This window comes from Rana temporaria, chromosome 4 (genome assembly GCF_905171775.1).
Source record: "Rana temporaria chromosome 4, aRanTem1.1, whole genome shotgun sequence".
Lineage (NCBI taxonomy): Eukaryota > Metazoa > Chordata > Amphibia > Anura > Ranidae > Rana > Rana temporaria.
The window spans coordinates 467,206,947-467,223,120 of NC_053492.1; the positions used below are offsets into that span (position 1 = coordinate 467,206,947).

The 16,174-nt window shown below is 48.3% G+C and overlaps 1 protein-coding gene across 1 annotated transcript; it reads right to left on the minus strand.

Moving 5' to 3' along the window:
- Positions 1-4,902: 4,902 nt before the first annotated feature.
- LOC120938056 (2'-deoxynucleoside 5'-phosphate N-hydrolase 1-like) lies at positions 4,903-15,918 on the minus strand. Its single transcript, XM_040351728.1, has 3 exons — positions 15,729-15,918; positions 12,716-12,898; positions 4,903-5,065 (listed from the first exon to the last, which is right to left on the minus strand). Exons 1-3 carry the CDS (start codon positions 15,916-15,918, stop codon positions 4,944-4,946), a joined length of 495 nt encoding a protein of 164 aa, XP_040207662.1. The 3' UTR covers positions 4,903-4,943.
- Between the last annotated feature and the right edge of the window lie 256 nt (positions 15,919-16,174).

Consider the following 16,174-nt stretch of genomic DNA (forward strand, 5'->3'; position numbering starts at 1 on the left):
AGCAGTTATCATTGTCTTCTACGGTTTGACATAAATTGAACCCAAGCCTATCCATTAAACCTTTGGGTGCAAGCGCCGCCGTAGGCTCATTACCGCTTTCTTATAAGTGATATGTCAAATATATTTCTGATGTTTATTCTGCCAATAAAAACATTTTCACCTCCAAAAACTCTGTGTGTTGTTTGTTTATCTGTGTGTTAGTGATCATTTCACTTTCATTGTTGTGTACAGTACTACATGGACCCTTATTCAGCGTACAATATAGAACATTGCCTCAATTAGTTGCGTATAGGGATAGGGACGGGTACCATCATCCCTTGTGTTAGGATATTGGAAAGGGGGTGTGCCAGGGGCTGCTTCAAATTTGCCCCGCGGCGCTGTGAAAGTTGAGGACGATCTCGGTACCCAAGGATTAGGCCAAAGTAAGTATAAAATGTCAATTTATTAAGAAGTTAAACATAATTAAAAACATTTTGTACAGCAGTGCATAAACAGTTGTTGCAAAATTGATATAAATGGTTCCAAAGAATAGGTAAACATCACAGGTCTTGTGAGGAATGGGCAGCGCCGATGAAAAAGCGCTTTTCGGCCGCTAGTGGTGGTTAACCACTTAACGACCACCGCATGTACAGATACGTCCACAGAATGGCACGTACAGGCAGTTGGGCGTACCCGTACATTCCTGCCTAGACGTGGATCGGACCCCCGACCCACGTCCTGTCAGGGAGAGAGGAGACCGATGCTGTGTCCCTTGTACATAGGGACACAGATCAGTCACCTCCCCCAGTCAGTCCCCTTCCCCCACAGTTAGTAACATAAAAAAACTGGGAAAACGTATTGACTCGATTATAAGCCTAGGGTGCCCATCTGCATGCCTCACCGTGTCCATGCCTCACTGTGCCCATGCTTCTCTATGCCCATACATGACTGTGCCCATGACTAGGCTGACATTTAACATGGGAGTATAAAGAAGGGGTGCCCGGGTTTGAAAAATCGGTGCTCCCCGGCCGTAGGTCCCCCAGACAACAAACTTTGTACACTTGTAGAGAAGAAATTGAGCTACATGTGTGCCAAGTTCCCAGATCCAGGGGGCCATACGACAGGCCGGTACCGGGTCCGCAAAATCACCGGAGATATTACCGTTTAACATGGGAGTCTATGAAAGGGGTGCCTGGCTTTGAAAAATCGGGGCTCCCCGGCCAACAAACTTTGCACACTTGTAGAGGAAGAGTGGGGCTACATGTGTGCCGGCCGGTACCTGGTCCCCAAAGTCCGGGAGATCAGGCGCAAAAAGGTGACTCGAGTATAAGCCGAGGGGGGGCATTTTCAGCACCAAAAAATGTGCTGAAAAACTCGGCTTATACTCGAGTATATACGGCAAGTATGACATGTTTGCTATTTTAAGAAAAAAAAGAAAAGGGGAACCTTTACAACCCCTTTCCCACCACGCTATAGAGAAAAGACGGCTACAGCGCGGTGGAGTTGTTCTGGGAGGACGTCCTCCCAGAATCCTCCTGGGGCGCGGTCCCCGGAATCATCCGTGAGCGCCGGGTCTAGAAGACCCGGCGCATCACGGATCGCGGTAAATTGCCAGATAGCGGCCGTTTACCATGTGATCGCTCCATCAAATGACGGAGCGATCACTTGTAAACAAACCGGCGTCATTACATGACGCCGATTCCTCCCTCTCCTCTCTGTACTGTGTGAGAGGAGAGGGGGGGGGGAGCGGGTGGCAGCAGCAGCAGCACTGTGGGCTGGATCTGTGACAATTGCAGTCACAGATCCAACCATCCCTCCCTGCGCAATACCCCCCCATACTGTGCAATACCCCCCATACTCTGCAATACCCTCAATACTTCACAATACTCCAATACCTTGCAATACGTCGCCTATGGGGATTTTTAAGTAGCGAAGTTTGGCGCAATTCCACGAGCGTGTGCAATTTTGAAGGGTGACATGTTAGGTATCTATTTACTCAGCGTAACTTCACCTTTCATAGTGTGCAAAAACATTGGGCAAAGCACAAAACTGTTTTTTTTTTTTTTTTAAAAACACGCGTTCAAAAAATTGCTGCGAAAATACCGTGCAAGATAAAAAGTTGCAACAACCGCCATTGTATTCTCTAGGGTCTTTGAAAAAAAAAAAAGCATATATAATGTTTTGGGTTTCTATGTAATTTTTTAGCAAATAAATGATGATTTTTCCATGTAGGAGAGGAATGTCAGAATTGGCCTGGGTGCTCCAGAACGCCTGATGGTGCTCCCTGCATGTTGGGCCTCTGTATGTGGCCACGCTGTGTAAAAGTCGCACACATGTGGCATCGCCATACTCGGGAGGAATATCAGAATGTGTTTTGGGGTGTAATTTGTAGTATGCATATGCTGTGTGTGAGAAGGGTACCTTCAAGAAAAATTTACCTGTTATGTTCCCAACAGAGCGTTGAGATCTGCTAATCAGGTCAATTTGACTGTCCCCAGGTTTAGAAAGACTACATGTGGAGGGAGGACACTGGATGCGCAGGGATCTATATTCTGGAATTCTCTACCTCTATACATAAGATGTGAGACGGATTTATTAAAATTTAGGAAGTTTTTAAAAACTTTTTTATTTTCTCAAGTGTATGGTCCGAATTAGGGTAAGATATTAGTACTTCAGTTTTTAAATGGTTAGTATGTGTTTTTATATAATTATCGTACAGTAATAAGAGACTGTTTGTATTTGTATATGTCGGTTCTATGAGCGCATCGAGGCCTTTTGGGTAATGACTGCGCTCCCAATAAGCATTTTTATAAATAAATAAATAAATAAATAACCTGCGAATATGACAGAAACTAGAATTTTTTTTTTACAGAACTTTCAGTCTTTTTTCTTTTATAGCGCAAAAAATAAAAACCGCAGAGGTGATCAAATACCACCAAAAGAAAGCTCTATTTGTGGGGGAAAAAAAAGGACAAAAATTTCAGATGGGTACAATGTTGTATGACTGAGTAATTGTCATTCAAATTGCGAGAGCACCGAAAGCTGAAAATTGATCTGGTTAGGAAGGGGGTTTAAGTGCCCAGTGGTCAATTATGCCCTCCGGTTCTTGGGAAGGATGTGCTGGAACTAGAGAGTCCAGGGAAGGGCAACAAAGCTGATGAGAAGGCTGGATGATCTCAGTTATGAGGGGCGTTTGTAATCACTGAACTCCTCCCTGGGTATTAGATGATGCCCAGTGAGAGAAATTAAAATAGTTGGCTAAAATACAACTAAAACAGTTCAGACGACTCAACTACGACTAAAACCCAAATTGCATTTCGGTCATAAGACTTAAGGCCCCTTTCACACATGCACCTCTGCTAAACGAAATCAGTAGGAGATCTTTCCGCTGAGCAGGCAGATGGCAGGTCCCTGTCCGCTCCGTTATGCAGAGCCGCCATGGACACAGTCCCGCTCTCCTCTATGGCGCAATCGGATGGAAACAGACCGCCTGTCCATTTCCATCCGATCTACAGATGGGGAATAGGACCACCATCAGTCTGTTTTTGTCAGACAGGGTCAACAGACATGTGTCCCCTGACATCCCCTGCTCCATAGAAGAGACTTGAGGATCCGATCAGGTCTGCCTGAAAAACTGACAGGCAGACCTGATTGGATAGCTTGTGTGAAAGGGGCCTTTGACTAAAACTAAATCGAAATTTGACGTCAAAATTAATACCGATTGGGAGGAACTGTGCCCCATTCATTGGCGTCAATTGGAGGAACTGTGACCTATTCGTTGGTGTCAATTGGAGTCTGGACCTACCCCTTGCTATATGCCACATTGCAGACTTGTGATCCTGCTACAGTGGAACCTCGGATTACGGGCACAATCCGTTCCAGGAGAATGCTCGTAATCCAAAGTACTCGCATATCAAAGCGAGTTTCCCCATTGAAGTCAATGGTAACGAAAATAATTAGTTCCGCATTGACTTCAATGGCATGCAACCAGAGGCGGGGGGCACCGGAGAGCCTCGAAAACACCAGGAAAGGCCCGAGGACAGCTCGGCTGACCTCGGGAACATAGTATTTCCGAGCAGTTCCGAGCGGCGCTGGCCCCACCTCAGGCCAAACGCGGTACTGCACACCGCTTTGGCCTGAATCCTGCTACTTTTGCAAGACAACATTTGCAAACCGAGTTAGGATTTTTCAAAATACAGTGCTCGCATTGCGAAACGCTAACTACGTTACTCGCAATCCGAGGTTCCACTGCACCCCTGGAGTGTTATCTGTGAACGAGCGTATTAGAATAATGATCAGCCATTCTCCTCGTTCTTAAAGCGGTGGTTCACCCTAAAAACGACTTTCCCCTATTACACTGCCCCCCCACATTACAATACGATTATGCCTATAATTTTTTTTTTGCTGCTGTACATACCTGGGTGCTGTACCCAGGTATGTACAGCAGCAAAAAAAAAAATTATAGGCATAACACGGGTGAATAGCTGTTATTCACCCGTGTCCTCCGGGTTGCGCGGGAGTGGGCGTTCCTAACATGGCGGTGATTGATGTTTTGACAAAAAAACGAGCTCCCCCCGTCGCGTAAGCCGCGTCACGATTGGCGAAAAGAGCCGAACGTCGAGTCGGCGCTATACTGCGCATCGCCGTTCGGCTCCTTTCGCCAGTCGTGACGCGGCTTACGCGACGGGGGGGGGAGCGCGTTTTTTTGTCAATCACCGCCATGTTAGGAACGCCCACTCCCGCGGGACTCGCAACCCGGGTGAATAGCTGTACCCAGGTATGTACAGCAGCAAAAAAAAAAATTAAAGGCATAATCGTATTGTAATGTGGGGGGGCAGTGTAATAGGGGAAAGTCATTTTTAGGGTGAACCACTGCTTTAATGAAAGACATACAAATAAAAGAAAAGCCAGGGCGAAAAAAAAAAAAAAAAAAATACTTTTATTACATCATACAATTTATTGAATCACAATGATGGAAAGGTGACAGTGAAGTATTCCGAGAGGATTCCTTCCATCTCCTCAGGTTTGTAGTCTTTAACACAGACCGAGTGTCCATCGTGGGCACCCCGAATCATCGCAGACAGTACTGAAAATAGAAGAAGAGCACAACGTGATCCTAGAGACTGGAGCTGAGGTACAAGAACATCTGACGTCAAAACACACAGCTCCCGGTCCTGTCAGGGGAGAAATGCCCGATTGTCTGTTCATACAATGTCTGAACAACGATCAGTCATTTCCCCTAGTGAGTCCACCCCCCCTTCCCTTCAGTTAGAACACACCCAGGGAACATAATTAACCCCTTCCCTGCCAGTGATATTTTTATAGTAATCAATGCATTTTTATAGCACTGATCACTGTATAAATGACAATTGTGTCAAAAGTGTCCGATGTGTCCGCCATAATGTCGCAGTACCGATAAAAATCACAGATCGCCGCCATTACTAGTAAAAAAAAAAAAAAAATATTAATAAAAATGCAATAAAACTATCCCCTATTTTGTAGACGCTATAACTTTTGCGCAAACCAAATCAATAAACACTTATTGCGATATTTTTTTTACGAAAAATACGTATCAGCCTAAACCATGGGTCTTCAAACTACGGCCCTCCAGTTGTTCAGGAACTACAATTCCTATCATGCCTGGTCATGTCTGTGAATGTCAGTGTGTTACAATGCCTCATGGAATGTGTAGTTCTAAAACAGCTGGAGGGCCGTAGTTTGAGGATCCCTGGAAACTGAGGGGAACATTTTTTTTTTAATATATTTTTGGGGGATATTATAGCAAAAAAAAAAAATTTTTTTTCAAAATTGTTGCTCTATTTTTGTTTATAGCGCAAAAACTAAAAACCGCAGAGGTGATCAAATACCACCAAAAGAAAGCTCTATTTGTAGGAGAAAAAAAAAACAAAAAAAAAAAAAAAAAACGCAGATTTTGTTTGGGAGCCACGCCGCACGACCGCGCAATTGTCAGTTAAAGCGTCGCAGTGCCGAATTCGCAAAAAGTGGCCTGGTCTTTGGCTGAAGTGGTTAATAATAATAAAAAAAAAAAAAAAAAAACACAGGACTAAACAGCAAAGTTAGCCCAATTTCTTGGGATAATGTGCGATACACACAGAATCGTGATTTTAATTCTAAGCAAAAAAAAAAAAAAATTGTGATTCTCATTTTAGCCAAAATCCTGCAGCTTTAACACACACACACACACACACACACACACACACACTTCTCCTACCCCTTCCAAAAAAATAAGACGTTTTTATAAGGGCTGTGGAAATTAACTATTAATTCATCGATTAATCTTTAATTTTTTTGATCGATCAAAATTATTTTGATTGGTACTCACCTCTCCTTCCGGGCCGGTGACGCCACGGTCATCTGAAGGGCTCCTTTGCTGTGCCTTCATATCTGCATGCCGGCGGCACCTTACTATCTGCCACACGCAAGGGCTGTTACACTTCCCTCTATCAACCTGGGATTCTACAACCATCCACTGGGAGTTGTGATAGTTCCCTTCACGGGACATCTACATGCCGATGGACTGATGTTAACCCCTCCTCATCTGGATTCAGCAGTGGTATCGTTGTACACATTTTTATACCAGTATCATACTTAGCTACATGTTTTTATGACTGCTTTTGGTACCGTTTGGTATTACTCGCACCATTTTTACAGTTTATGTAGCTACATCGATTTTATCTCCAGTGCAATATTTATTTGGTTACCTACTTGAAGACTATAAAAGTTTTAATGCTATTCCCATCCAGTGCTGCCTTTGTGTGTTTTTTGTATCCTGCTATCCATTTTTCCAGTGGTTGGTAGCTGCACTGGGAATCAGCCTGCAAGGAGATCAGCTAAAAAAAGTTGGATCTGTATGTGCGTTATAATTAATCGAAATTAGTTGATCGATTTAAAAAAAAAAAAAAAAAACACGATTAATCGAAACAAAAATTTTGATCAGTAACAGCCCTAGTTTTTATACTTCGGTACATCTTGGTGGTGAAGCAATGGTAGTGCGACAACACAAATAGGATAGGGACAAAGCTAACAAGGACCCCCATGGCAAGAGCACCAGGCACTATTTTTAATGTTAAAGATTACATGGGATTTTTGTGATAAAGGCCCCTTACTAAGGAGGAGGGGTCGGGGCTTCCAGCTGCAGGTACAGGTGCAGCATTCAGCCCTGCTGCCCTCAGCCTGTCAACGGCAAGCTAGGAGCTGGATGGGGCTGAACGCTATACCAAGCGGTACTTGCGTTTATGGCCCTATGCATTCAGAGAGGAATGCCTACAGTGCAGAAAACCTGCATTCTGGATATTCCTCCCTGACATAAAGGTGAGTACCACTCAGTACAGCACTCAGCCCTCTCCTGCTGTAGACGGATCAGCAGTGGGGCTGGATGCTGCACCTGTACTTCCAGGGAGTCATGCTGTGCGGCTAGATGCCCTCTTATGCAAGTAGCCTTATCTTGTAGCTTCATACAGAAAAGCCAGTTTTATGCGTACAGCAGTTGCTATTAACCACTTCCAGCCCAGGGCTATTCTGGCACTCCTCTCCTACTGCTAGAAAGTTGCTCAGAACCCCCGAACACACACACACACACACACACACACACACACACACACACACACACACACACACACACACACATATATATATATATATACACACACACACACACACACACACACACACACACACACACACACTATATATATATATATATATATATATATATATATATATATATACACACACACACACATAATTTTTTTAATCAGAGACCCCTAGGGAATAAAATCCCAGTCGTAATTGTTTACATCACACAATATTTGCGGAGCAAATTTTTCAAAATGCATTAAAAAAAAAAAAAAAAAAAAACACACCACACACAAAACACTAAGGTTAGCCCACTTTTTTTTGTATAATATGAAAGATGTTATGCAAAAGTACATAGATATCCATGTCACGCTTTAAAATTGCGCACACTTTGGGAATGGTGCCAAAATTCGGTACTACAAAAGCACCATAGGCGACGCTTACATTTTTTTTTTTTTTTTTTACAGGGTACCGGTTTAGGCCCCATTCACACCCAAGCATAGCGGGCCAGATTCACAAAAGAGATACGACGGTGTATCTCCTGATACGCCGGCGTATCTCTGAGATACGTTTGTCGTATCTATGCGGCTGATTCATAGAATCAGTTACGCATAGATAGCCCTAAGATCCGACAGGTGTAATTGACTTACACTGTCGGATCTTAGGCTGCAATTCTAGGCCGGCCGCTAGGTGGCGATTCCATTGCGGTCGGCGTAGAATATGCAAATGACTAGTTACGGCGATTCATGAACGTCCGCGTTACCCGTCGCTCTAACTTTCCGTCGTTTCCGTCAAGATACGCCGCGTAAAACTAGGTATGCCCTCTAGGTGGACTAACCAATGTTAAGTATGGCCGTCGTTCCCGCGTCGAAATTTGAAAATTCACGTCGTTTGCGCAAGTCGTCCGTGAATGGTGCTGGACGCCATTTACGTTAACGTCGAAACCAATGACGTCCTTGCGACGTCATTTAGCGCAATGCACGTCGGGTAATTTTCCCGACGGAGCATGCGCAGTACGTCCGGCGCGGGAACGCGCCTAATTTAAATGGTGTCCGCCCCATTTGAATTAGGCGGGCTTGCGCCGAGCGGATTTACGTTACACCGCAAGTTTACAGGCAAGAGCTTTGTGAATCAGGCACTTACGCTGTAAACTTGCGGCGGTGTAACGTAAATGGGATACGTTACACCGCCGCAGCGTAACGTAATTCTCTCTGAATCTGGCCCAGCGTTTTCAGGCAGAAAGTCACTTTTTTTACCCGCGGTTTTGTACAGGTCAAAAGGTCACCAATGTGAAAAAGCAGAAAAACTTCCCAAATCTGCCTAATAAAAAGTTCCAGAACTTGTTTGAGCTTCAGGCGTTTTGGGGTGGAGATGTGAACCATCTCCATAGAGAATGGTTTCTTTTTTTCCCCTCCAGGTGTGAATGGGGTCTTAGGCCGCGTACGCGCGATCAGTCAAAACCGATGGAAACGGACTGAAGTTCAGTTTCATTGGTCCAAACCGACCGTGTGTGGGCCCCATCGGTCAGTTATCCTTCGGTCCAAAAATTTAGAACTTGCTTTAAAATTCAACCGATGGACGCCTAACCGATGGTTAGTACACAAACGCATCGGTAAAAAAAAAAACCCTGCACATGCTCAGAATCACGTCGACGCATGCTTGGAAGCATTGAACTTAATTTTTCTCAGCACGTCATGTTTTACGTCACCGCGTTGGACTCGATCGTTTTTTTAACTGATGGTGTGTAGGCACATCAGACCATCAGTCAGCTTCATCGGTTAACCGATGAGAACGGTCCTTCGGACCGTTCTCATCAGATGGACTGATCGTGTGTACAGGGCTTTAGAGTTACAGAGGAAGTCGTGGGCTAGAATTATTGCTCTCGCTCGAACATTTGCGGCGATACCTCATATGTGTGGTTTGAACACCGTTTACACATGCTTCTGCGTGCGAGCACGAGGGGATGGGGGCACTTTAACCACTTCCCGACCTCCTCATGTACATTTACGTCAGCAGAATGGCACGGACAGGCACATCAACGTACCTGTACGTCCTCTGCTAGACGTGGGTGGGGGGTCCGATCGGGACCCCCCCCGGTACATGCGGAGGTTGGGTCCGCTCGGGGAGCGATCCGGGACGACGGCGCGGCTATTTGTTTATAGCCACTCCGTCGCGATCGCTCCCCGGAGCTGAAGAACGGGGAGAGCCGTATGTAAACACGGCTTCCCCGTGCTTCACTGTGGCGGCGCATCGATCGAGTGATTCCCTTTATAGGGAAGACCCGATCGATGATGTCATTCCTACAGCCACACCCCCCTACACTAGTAAACACACACTAGGTGAACCCTAAATGTTACAGCGCCTCCTGTGTTTAACTCCCAAACTGCAACTGTCATTTTCACAATAAACAATGCAATTTAAATGCATTTTTTGCTGTGAAAATTACAATGGTCCCAAAAATGTGTCAAAATTGTCCGAAGTGTCCGCCAAAATGTTGCAGTCACGAAAAAAAAAAAATCGCTGATCGCCGCCATTAGTAATAAAAAAAATAAAAATGCAAAAAAACTATCCCCTATTTTGTAAACGCTATAAATTTTGCGCAAACCAACCGCTAAACGATTATTGAGATTTTTTTTACCAAAAATATGTAGAAGAATACGTATCGGCCTAAACTGAGGAAAAAAAATATATATATATATATGTTTTTGGGGGATATTTATTATAGCAAAAAGTAAAAAAATATTGCATTTTTTTCAAAATTGTCGCTCTATTTTTGTTTATAGCGCAAAAAATAAAAACCGCAGAGGTGATCAAATACCACCAAAAGAAAGCTATTTGTGGGGAAAAAAAGGACGCCAATTTTGTTTGGGAGCCACGTCGCACGACCGCGCAATTGTCAGTTAAAGCGACGCAGTCCCGAACTGTAAAAACCCCTTGGGTCTTTAGGCAGCAATATGGTCTGGGGCTTAAGTGGTTAAAAAAAAAAACAAAAAAAAAAATGTATGGTTTGTTTCTTTTAACTTTTCTTTCTTTCCCCATTGAATTTTTTTTTTTTTTAACCCTTCTATATTTCTATTACAAGGAAATGTGAACATCCCTTGTGATTGGACATGACATGTCGCATTTACAGAGCAATCTGGGGTCTAGAAGTCCCCACATCTCTTCTCTATTTTGGAAAGCCTGAGATCAAAAATCAATCAAGCGTAGGACTTTTGTCCGAAGGGCGTTGGCCAGGAACTTGTATTGCATACAAAACTGCAAAGAATTGTCGGCCAACAAACACGAAACAACTTGGTTTTTCAGCCCTTTAGCGCCCCCCCCCTTTGGGCAAGTTCTTCTAATGCATTATGGTGAGCATTGCTTCCGAGCATGCGTGTTTGTACTTTGGAGTTTTGTCCGACGGACTTGTGTACACACGATCGGATAATCCGACAGCACACATTTGTTGGCAGTCAATTTTAAAGCATGCTATCCCACATTGGTCCAAGGAAAATCTGACAATTGTCCGATGGAGCGTACAGCCTGTCATCGCACAATTCCCGTCGGATAATCTGGTCGTGTGCAAGAGGCTTAAGGCTTCCACACATTGGTGACCTTTTTGACCTGTACAAAATCGCGTCAAAACCGTGGTAATAAAAGCGACTTTCTGCCTGAAAATGCTATGCCAGGGGTTGACAAATTTGCTTGGAATCTAGGAGCCAGCTAAAAAAGTTAAGAGCCAGAAAACGCGCCCCGTCCCGATGAGCTTGCGCGCAGAAGCGAACACATACGTGAGCAGCGACCGCATATGTAAACGGAGTTCAAACCACACATGTGAGGTATCGCCGCGATTGGTAGAGCGAGAGCAATAATTCTAGCTCTAGTCGTCCTCTGTAACTCAAAACATGCAACCTGTAGAATTTTTTAAACGTCGCCTATGAAGATTTTAAAGGGTAAAAGTTTGTCAGCATTCCACGAGCGGACGCAATTTTGAAGCGTGACATGTTGGGTATGAAAGTACTCGGCGTAACATTATCTTTCATAATATTAAAAAAAAAAATGGGGATAACTTTACTGTTCTCTTAATTTAATTAAAAAAAGTGTAATTTTTTCCCAAAAAAGTGCGCTTGTAAGACCGCTGCGCAAATACGGCGTGACAAAAAGTATTGCAACGATCGCCATTTTATTCTCTAGGGTGTTAGGATAAAAAATATATATATAATGTTTGGGGGTTCTAATTAGAGGGAAGGAGATGGCAGTGAAAATAGTGAAAAATGACATTAGAATTGCTGTTTAACTTGTAATACCAACGGCCACCACCAGATGGCGCCAGCTCACACAAGGAAGAGCTGGGGACTCCACCTTCCAAGCCAAGATGCTATTTCTAGTCGCCATGGCGACCGGGATTTGTCGAGCCCCGCTTTAGCGCCACCCTTTGGGCAAGTTCTTCTAATGCGTTATGGTGAGCATTGCTTCTGAGCATGCGTGTTTGTACTTTGGAGTTTTGTCCGACGGACTTGTGTACACGCGATCGGATAATCCGACAGCACACATTTGTTGGCGGTCAATTTTAAAGCATGCTATCCCACATTAGTCCACGGAAAATCCGAAAATTGCCCGATGGAGCGTACAAATGGTCGTATTTTCCCCCGACAACAGCCTGTCATCACACAATTCCCGTCGGATAATCTGGTCGTGTGCAAGAGGCTTAAGGCTTCCACACATTGGTGACCTTTTTGACCTGTACAAAAAAAAGCGACTTTCTGCCTGAAAATGCTATGCTTAGGTGTGAATGGGGCCTAGCGTTTACATCTGCCGGCGCTTCCGATCTCCGAAGGTCATAGAGTTTTCCAGGGATCATCTGGTCCGTGGTCAGCTCTATGGAAAACTGCCATCACCAGAGGATTCATCCTCTGGCTCGCCTATAAAAGCAGTCAAGCATCTAAACAGCCGCCATGATGGCTTTTACTTTGCAGGGAATCGCCTGCTGAAAAAAACGATATCCGAATGATGCCTGCAGCTGCACCCATATACCTCCACTCAAAGTCCAGAACCTCATACGACGTCCTTGGGTGCGAAGTGGTTAAGGCCTATGTGACGGGAGTCACTTTGAGACTCAAAAAAAAAAAAAAGAAACACGGCATTAAAAAACATTCCTCACCTCGTCCACAGGATGGTCTGAAGAGGCACAAGATCTTTTTGTTCATTGCCACTGCCCGGCCCAGCTCATAGCCGACACCCAGGGATGGCTGGGTCACTTCCGCCACTACCACGTCGGCCTGTGTAAGCCACTCGACATCTCTGTCATGGATGAATTTGTCTCCTTTCTCGAAAGCGTCTTCCCCTACAACAGACAGCACAGAAGACGATCAGGGTGCCCAGGTTACCGATTCAATCTCTGCAAGTTTAAACTGACACGAGATTGGCACAAGGCCATCACCGGGGCGGCAACTGTGTGGTTTTCAACCTTCAGGAGCACAACCCGAGATCAATGCTGGTAATCACCTCCGCTCTCCCACTGCCTGTAAATGAAGGTCTGCTAGAAGCATGCAAGCCGAGTTCCGAAGACGTGACTGATACAGGACAGAGGTGGGTGTCATGGAGCTCTGAGGAGGGGGGGGGGGGTAAAATGCGCCCTAGGCAAGACCAGCTACTTGCCCCCCCCCCCCCCCCAAATTTTTTTTTAATAATTTTAGCACCAGAACTGGTCCAGGTGTACATGAGAGGGAGTGCCGTCCGGTGGACAGGAGAGGGGGGGGGTGCAGCCAGGTGGACAGGAGAGGGGGGGAGGTGCAGCCAGGTGGACAGGAGAGGGGGGGTGCAGCCAGGTGGACAGGAGAGGGGGGGTGCAGCCAGGTGGACAGGAGAGGGGGGGTGCAGCCAGGTGGACAGGAGAGGGGGGGGGTGCAGCCAGGTGGACAGGAGAGGGGGGGGGTGCAGCCAGGTGGACAGGAGAGGGGGGGGGTGCAGCCAGGTGGACAGGAGAGGGGGGGGGGTGCAGCCAGGTGGACAGGAGAGGGGGGGGGGTGCAGCCAGGTGGACAGGAGAGGGGGGGGGTGCAGCCAGGTGGACAGGAGAGGGGGGGGGGGCAGCCAGGTGGACAGGAGAGGGGGGGGTGCAGCCAGGTGGACAGGAGAGGGGGGGGGTGCAGCCAGGTGGACAGGAGAGGGGGGGGGTGCAGCCAGGTGGACAGGAGAGGGGGGGGGTGCAGCCAGGTGGACAGGAGAGGGGGGGTGCAGCCAGGTGGACAGGAGAGGGGGGGTGCAGCCAGGTGGACAGGAGAGGGGGGGGGTGCAGCCAGGTGGACAGGAGAGGGGGGGGGTGCAGCCAGGTGGACAGGAGAGGGGGGGGGTGCAGCCCGGGGGACAGGAGAGGGGGGGGGTGCAGCCAGGTGGACAGGAGAGGGGGGGGGTGCAGCCAGGTGGACAGGAGAGGGGGGGGTGCAGCCAGGTGGACAGGAGAGGGGGGGGTGCAGCCAGGTGGACAGGAGAGGGGGGGGGTGCAGCCAGGTGGGCGGGAGGGGGGGGGGGTGCAGCCAGGTGGACAGGAGAGGGGGGGGGTGCAGCCAGGTGGACAGGAGAGGGGGGGGGTGCAGCCAGGTGGACAGGAGAGGGGGGGGTGCAGCCAGGTGGACAGGAGAGGGGGGGGGTGCAGCCAGGTGGACAGGAGAGGGGGGGGGTGCAGCCAGGTGGACAGGAGAGGGGGGGGGTGCAGCCAGGTGGACAGGAGAGGGGGGGGGGTGCAGCCAGGTGGACAGGAGAGGGGGGGGGGTGCAGCCAGGTGGACAGGAGAGGGGGGGGGGGTGCAGCCAGGTGGACAGGAGAGGGGGGGGGGGTGCAGCCAGGTGGACAGGAGAGGGGGGGGGGGTGCAGCCAGGTGGACAGGAGAGGGGGGGGTGCAGCCAGGTGGACAGGAGAGGAGGGGGTGGGTGCAGCCAGGTGGACAGGAGAGGGGGGGTGCGGCTGCCTAGTGGGAGCACCGGCCCTGGGGGGGGGACAGAGATGGGTGTCATGGAGCTCTGGAGGGGGGGGGGGATACAGGACAGATGGGTGACATGGAGCTCTGGAGGGGGATACAGGACAGAGGTGGTTGTCATAGAGCTCTGTGTGAGGGGGGGGGGGTGTACAGGACAGAGGTGGGGGGTCATAGAGCTCTCGGGGGAGGGGGTACAGGACAGAGGTGTGGGGTCATAGAGCTCTCAGGGGGGTGGTACAGGACAGAGGTGGGGCTCATAGAGCTCTCGGGGGAGGGGGTACAGGACAGAGGTAGGGGTCATAGAGCTCTCGGGGGAGGGGGTACAGGACAGAGGTGGGGGGTCATGGAGCTCTCTGTGGGGAGGGGGTACAGGACAGAGGTGGGGGGTCATGGAGCTCTCTGTGGGGAGGGGGGTACAGGACAGAGGTGGGGGGGTCATAGAGCTCTGCAGCAGGGGGGTACAGGACAGAGGTAGGGGGTCATAGAGCTATAGAGCTCTGCAGGGGGGTACAGGACAGAGGTGGGGGTCATGGAGCTCTGCGGGGGGAGGGGCAGGACAGAGGTGGGGGTCATAGAGCTCTGTGGTGGAGAGGTGAGGAAACAGGACATAGGTGGAGGTCATAGAGCTCTGCAGGGGGGCAACAGGACAGCGGCTGGGATCATAGAGCTCTGCAGGGGGGATACAGGACAGTGGTTGGGGTCATAGAGCTCTGCAGGGGGGGGCAGGACAGAGGTGGGGGTCATAGAGCTCTGCAGTGGAGAGGTGAGGAAACAGGACATAGGTGGGGGTCATAGAGCTCTGCAGGGGGGATACAGGACAGAGGTTGAGGTCATAGAGCCTCTCGGGGGAGGAGATACAGGACAGAGGTTGAGATCAAACCCTCCCCAGGGCATTACGATCCCCCCATTTCTGTCACCCCTGCCCCCCAGATTTGTAACTTCTCCACCCAAATAGAGACACTTGACACCCCACATAGAGCCCTATCAGCCCCCCAACTCTGCCATCCTGCCCCCAGCTGTGTCATCTCCTTCCTTCTATAGATCTACAAGAGCCCATCTGTCTTGTTCCTCCCCGTATAGGGTTCCATGCCTCCCCTCTGGGCTCAGGTGGCGATATAGAACAGAGCCCTCACATGGTACCCCCAGGGGGCCGCCATCTTGTCGGAGCCCAGCAGGTGACAGGCTCTGCTGTTCATTACCGGCTTCAGAGATCTCCGGTCGGGCAATGTGCTCGGTCAGCACGGTTCCATAACGCTGCAACTCCTGAATGATCCGTTCATACAGAGCCCGGTCCTCCCGACCGCCCCGAATACTACCACAGAAATACACCGAGAGAGACATTCCCGCCTGAAAGCAGACCGACCAATGGGGAGACGAGGAGGGGGTCATGTGACTGCTCACCTCAGAGGGGGTCAGGTGACTTTTCTCCTCAGGTCAGACTAATTAGTTGAGAGGCCTAGTAGTAATAACGAGGAGACAAAGTTTAAAAAGTTATGTAATTAGTTATTAGGAGTTCCAGGCTTTTTTTTATGTTTATTAAAAGTCAGCAGCTACAAAAAGTGTAGCTGCTGGCTTTTAATAAACAGTACTTACCTGCTCCACGTTCCAGCTAGGGTTGCCAACTCATCCCTTTAAAACAGAACAC

Coding starts and splice junctions, on each gene's coding strand:
- LOC120938056 (XM_040351728.1), bottom strand. CDS start 15,918: ATGACCCCCTCCTCGTCTCCCCATTGGTCGGTCTGCTTTCAGGCGGGA. Junction 12,899..15,728: donor ACCGGAGATCTCTGAAGCCG/GTAATGAACAGC, acceptor TGTCTGTTGTAG/GGGAAGACGCTTTCGAGAAA. Junction 5,066..12,715: donor CAGACCATCCTGTGGACGAG/GTGAGGAATGTT, acceptor TTCTATTTTCAG/TACTGTCTGCGATGATTCGG.